General features: G+C 42.3%; 1 protein-coding gene across 1 annotated transcript in view; it reads left to right on the plus strand.

Annotated features, from left to right (window-relative positions):
• Positions 1-5,000, plus strand: part of CSN6 (COP9 signalosome subunit 6) — a 204,364-nt gene that overhangs the window by 67,097 nt on the left and 132,267 nt on the right. The window contains exon 3 of the mRNA XM_071665791.1: positions 4,982-5,000. This exon is cut by the window's right edge and continues 149 nt beyond it. Coding sequence (XP_071521892.1) covers positions 4,982-5,000 — 19 coding nt within the window. The remainder of the gene's footprint in view (positions 1-4,981) is intronic.

Below are 5,000 nucleotides of genomic sequence, written 5' to 3' on the forward strand. Positions count from 1 at the left end.
GTAAAGTGGACAGGATTAGGATTGCTAGAAACCCTCTCCTCCTTGTATTTTAACTTTCTAAAAGGGGAAACAGAAGGAGTCATACGCGGAGTGCTCGTCCACCCCGAAGGTTCGGATTGGGGTGTATAAATGTGTGTGGATGTAACCAAGATGAGAAAAAGGAGAGATAGGTAGTATGTTTATGGAAAGGAACCTGTGTTTTGTTTCTAAGTGAAGTGAAGCTCAAGGGTAAAGGGGAAGAGTGGTTTAGGAATGTTTTGGGAGTAAAGTCAGGAGTTGATGACAGAACGAGAGCATGGGAAGGAGTAGCACTACTCCTGAAACAGGAGTGGTGGGAGTATGTGATAGAGTGTAAGAAAGTAAACTCTAGATTGATATGGGTAAAACTAAAAGTGGATGGAGAGAGATGGGTGATTATTGGTGCTTATGCACTTGAGCATGAGAAGAAAGATCATGAGAGGCAAGTGTTTTAGGAGCAGCTGAGTGAGTGTGTTAGTAGTTTTGATGCACGAGACCGGGTTATAGTGATGGGTGATTTGAATGCAAAGGTGAGTAATGTGGCAGTTGAGGGAATAATTGGTGTACATGGGGTGTTCAGTGTTGTAAATGGAGATGAAGAGCTTGTAGATTTCTGTGCTGAAAAAGGAATGGTGATTGGGAATACTTGGTGGTTTAAAAAGAGATATGCATAAGTTTATGTGTGTAAGTAGGAGAGATGGCCAGAGAGCGTTATTGGATTACGTGTTAATTGATAGGCACGTGAAAGAGAGACTTTTAGATGTTAATGTGCTGAGCGGTGCAACTGGAGGGATGTCTGATCATTATCTTGTGGAGGTGAAGATTTGTAGAGGTTTTCAGAATAGAAGAGAGAATGTTGGGGTGAAGAGAGTGGTGATAGTAAGTGAGCTTGGGAAGGAGACATGTGTGAGAAAGTACCTGGAGAGACTAAGTGCAGAATGGAACAATGTAAGAGCAAAAGACGTAAGGGGAATAGGGGAGGAATACGATGTATTTAGGGAAGCAGTGATGGCTTGGCCAAAAGATGCTTGTAGCATGAGAAATGTGAGAGGTGGGCAGATTAGAAAAGGTAGTGAGTGGTGGGATGAAGATGTCAGATTATTAGTGAAAGAGAAGAGAGAGGCATTTGGATGAGATTTTTAGGGAAATATTGCAAATGATTGGGAGATGTATAAAAGAAAGAGGCAGGAGGTCAAGAGAAAGTTGCAAGAGGTGAAAAAGAGGGTAAATCAGTGTTGGGATGAGAGAGTGTTATTAAATTTTTGGGAGAATAAAAAGATGTTTTGGAAGGAGGTAAATAAAGTGCGTAAGACAAGAGAGCAAATGGGAACATCGGTGAAGGGGGCTAATGGGGTGGTGATAACAAGTATTGGTGATGTGAGGAGATGGAGTGAGTATTTTGAAGGTTTGTTGAATGTGTTAGATGATAGAGTGGCAGATATAGGGTGTTTTGATCGAGGTGGTGTGCAAAGTGAGAGGGTTAGGGAGATTGATTTGGTAAACAGAGAAGAGGTAGTAAAAGCTTTGCAGAAGATGAAAGCTTGCAAGGCAGCTGGTTTGGATGGTATTGCCATGGAATTTATTAAAAAAGGGGGTGACTGTATTGTTGACTGGTTGGTAAGGATATTTGATGTATGTATGTCTCATGGTGAGGTGCCTGAGGATTGTCTGAATGCATGCATAGTGCTATTATACAAAGGGAAAGGGGATAAAGGTGAGTGCTCAACTTACAGAGGTATAAGTTTGTTGAGTATTCCTGGTAAATTATATGGGAGGGTATTGATTGAGAGGGTCAGTGCATGAACAGAGCATCAGATTGGGGAAGAGCAGTGTGGTTTCAGAAGTGGTAGAGGATGTGTTGATCAGGTGTTTGCTTTGAAGAATGTATGTGAGAAATACTTAGAAAAGCAAATGGATTTGTATATAGCATTTATGGATCTGGAGAAGACATATGATAGAGTTGGTAGAGATGCTCTGTGGAAGGTATTAAGAATATATGGTGTGGGAGGCAAGTTGTTAGAAGCAGTGAAAAGTTTTTATCGAGGATATAAGGCATGTGTACGAGTGGGAAGAGAGGAAAGTGATATGTTCTCTGTGAATGTTTTTTTGCCGCTGTCTCCCGCGTTTGCGAGGTAGCGCAAGGAAACAGACGAAAGAAATGGCCCAACCCACCCCCATACACAATGTATACGCACACATGTCCACACACGCAAATATACATACCTATACATCTCAATTTACACATATATATACATACACAGACACATACATATATACCCATGCACACAATTCACACTTTCTGCCCCCATTCACTTCCATTGCCACCTTGCCACACATGGAATACCTTCCCCCTCCCCCCTCATGTGTGCGAGGAGCACTAGGAAAAGACAACAAAGGCCCCATTCGTTCACACTCATTCTCTAGCTGCCACGCAATAATGCCCGAAACCACAGCTCCCTTTCCACATCCAGGCCCCACACAGCTTTCCATGGTTTACCCCAGACGCTTCACATGCCCTGATTCAATCCAGTGACAGCATGTCAACCCCGGTATACCACATTGATCCAGTTCACTCTATTCCTTGCCCTCCTTTCACCCTCCTGCATGTTCAGGCCCCGATCACACAAAATCTTTTTCACTCCATCTTTCCACCTCCAATTTGGTCTCCCACTTCTCCTCGTTCCCTCCACGTCCGACACATATATTCTCTTGGTCAATTTTTCCTCACTCATTCTCTCCATGTGCCCAAACCATTTCAAAACACCCTCTTCTGCTCTCTCAACCACGCTCTTTTTATTTCCACACATATCTCTTACCCTTACATTACTTACTCGATCAAACCACCTCACACCGCACATTGTCCTGAAACATCTCATTTCCAGCACATCCACCCTCCTGCGCACAACTCTATCCATAGCCAACGGCTCGCAACCATACAACATTGTTGGAACCACTATTCCTTCAAACATACCCATTTTTGCTTTCCGAGATAATGTTCTTGACTTCCAAACATTCTTCAAGGCTCCCAGGATTTTCGCCCCCTCCCCCACCCTATGATTCACTTCCTAGATGTATCTATGGTGTTTTAATCTGTTTATGGATGGGGTTATTAGGGAATTGAATGCAAGAGCTTTGGAGAGAGGGGAAGTATGCAGTCTGTTGTGGATAAGAGAGCTTGGGAAGTGAGTCAGTTGTTGTTCGCTGATGATACAGCGCTGGTGGCTGATTTGTGTGAGAAACTGCAAAAGCTTGTGACTGAGTTTGGTAAAGTGTGTGAAAGAAGAAAGCTGAGAGTAAATGTGAATAAGAGCAAGGTTAATAGGTTTAGTAAAGTTAAGGGACAAGTCAATTGGAGGTAAGTTTGAATGGAGAAAAACTGGAGGAAGTGAAATTGTTTTAGATATGTATTGGAACGATATGGTATACCGGGGTCGACATGCTATCAATGGATTGAACCAGGGCATGTGAAGGGTCTGGAGTAAACCATTGAAAGGTCTGTGGGACTTGGATATGGAAAGGGAGCTGTTGTTGGGTGCATTATGCATGACAGCTAGAGATTGAGTGTGAGCAAATGTGGCCTTTTTTCTTTTCTTTTCTTGGCACTACCTTTCTGTAGGGGATGGGGGGCTATTTCCTGTGTGGCAGGGTCAAGATGGGAATGGATGAAGGCAGCAAGTATGAATATATACATGTATATATATGTGTGTAACTGTGTATGTATATGTATGTATATGTTTATATTTATATGTGCGTTTATGGACGTTCATGTATATATATGTGTGTATATGATTGTTTGGGCCATTCTTTATCTGTTTCCTTGCGCTACCTCACTGCTGCAGGAAACAGATGAAGAATGGCCCATGTACACACATATACATGCATACATATACATATCAACATATACATACGTCGATATATGCATATATACACATGTCCATATTCATACTTCCTTGCCTTCATCCATTCCTTTTGCTAACCCCCCACACTGGAAATAGCATCGTTCCCTCCACTTCAGCGAGGTAGCTTCAGAAAAACAGACAAAAAGGCAACATTCATTCCCACTCAGTCTGTAGCAGTCATGTGTAATGCACTGAAACCACAGCTCCCTATCCACATCTAGGCCTCACAGACCTTCCCTCGATTTACCCCTAACACTTCACATACCCTGGTTCAGGCCATTGACAGCATGTCGTCCCCAGTATACCACATCTTTCCAATTCACTCTATTCTTTGATGTCTCTCTCCCTCCTGTATGTGCAGTCCCCGATTGATCAAAATCTTTTTCACTCCATCCTTCCACCTCCAGTTTGGTCTCTCATGTCTCCTTGTTCCCTTCACCTCTAACACATATATCTCTTTGTCAGTCTTTCCTCACTCATTCTCTCCAAATGTCCAAACCATTCCAACACACCCTCTTTTGCTCTCTTTTGTATATGAGTGGATGGGTCCTTCGTCTGTTTCCATACCCTACCTTACTAACACTGAAAACTGCCTATTTTGTCCACCAATGCCTTGGTGTGGATGAACAGCTGGATTCCTTGTGTATTGACTGCCGCAATCAGGATTCAGTCCTATGCCCATGACTTTGGGCAGCCCATGAATGCATCATAGTCAGGAACACAAACCGCTAGACCTTGGAAGTCCATTGGTGTAATATATATGATTTTGATTTGTACACCTTTTTTTGAAATAATTCCTTATGTGCACCAAATGAAAGGTGCATATGCCATATATGACACACATATGTTATTTCAGCTCATCTGCTATTTAGAATAGTCTCTTTCTGTAAGTAACATGACTTGCAGAATATTAGTGGGATAGCCTTTGGAACATAAGATGCAGGGTTACTATTGGTGACATTTTTAGCAAAAGTTCATCTTATATGTCAGAGAATGCTATATGTAGACTGGAATTTTCAAACATGAATATTTGACAGTTACTATAATGCTGCTGTTTGTTTTAGTTGTTGGAGGTGGCAGCAG

Source organism: Panulirus ornatus, chromosome 10, assembly GCF_036320965.1.
Source record: "Panulirus ornatus isolate Po-2019 chromosome 10, ASM3632096v1, whole genome shotgun sequence".
In the NCBI taxonomy this organism is placed as follows: Eukaryota; Metazoa; Arthropoda; class Malacostraca; order Decapoda; family Palinuridae; genus Panulirus; species Panulirus ornatus.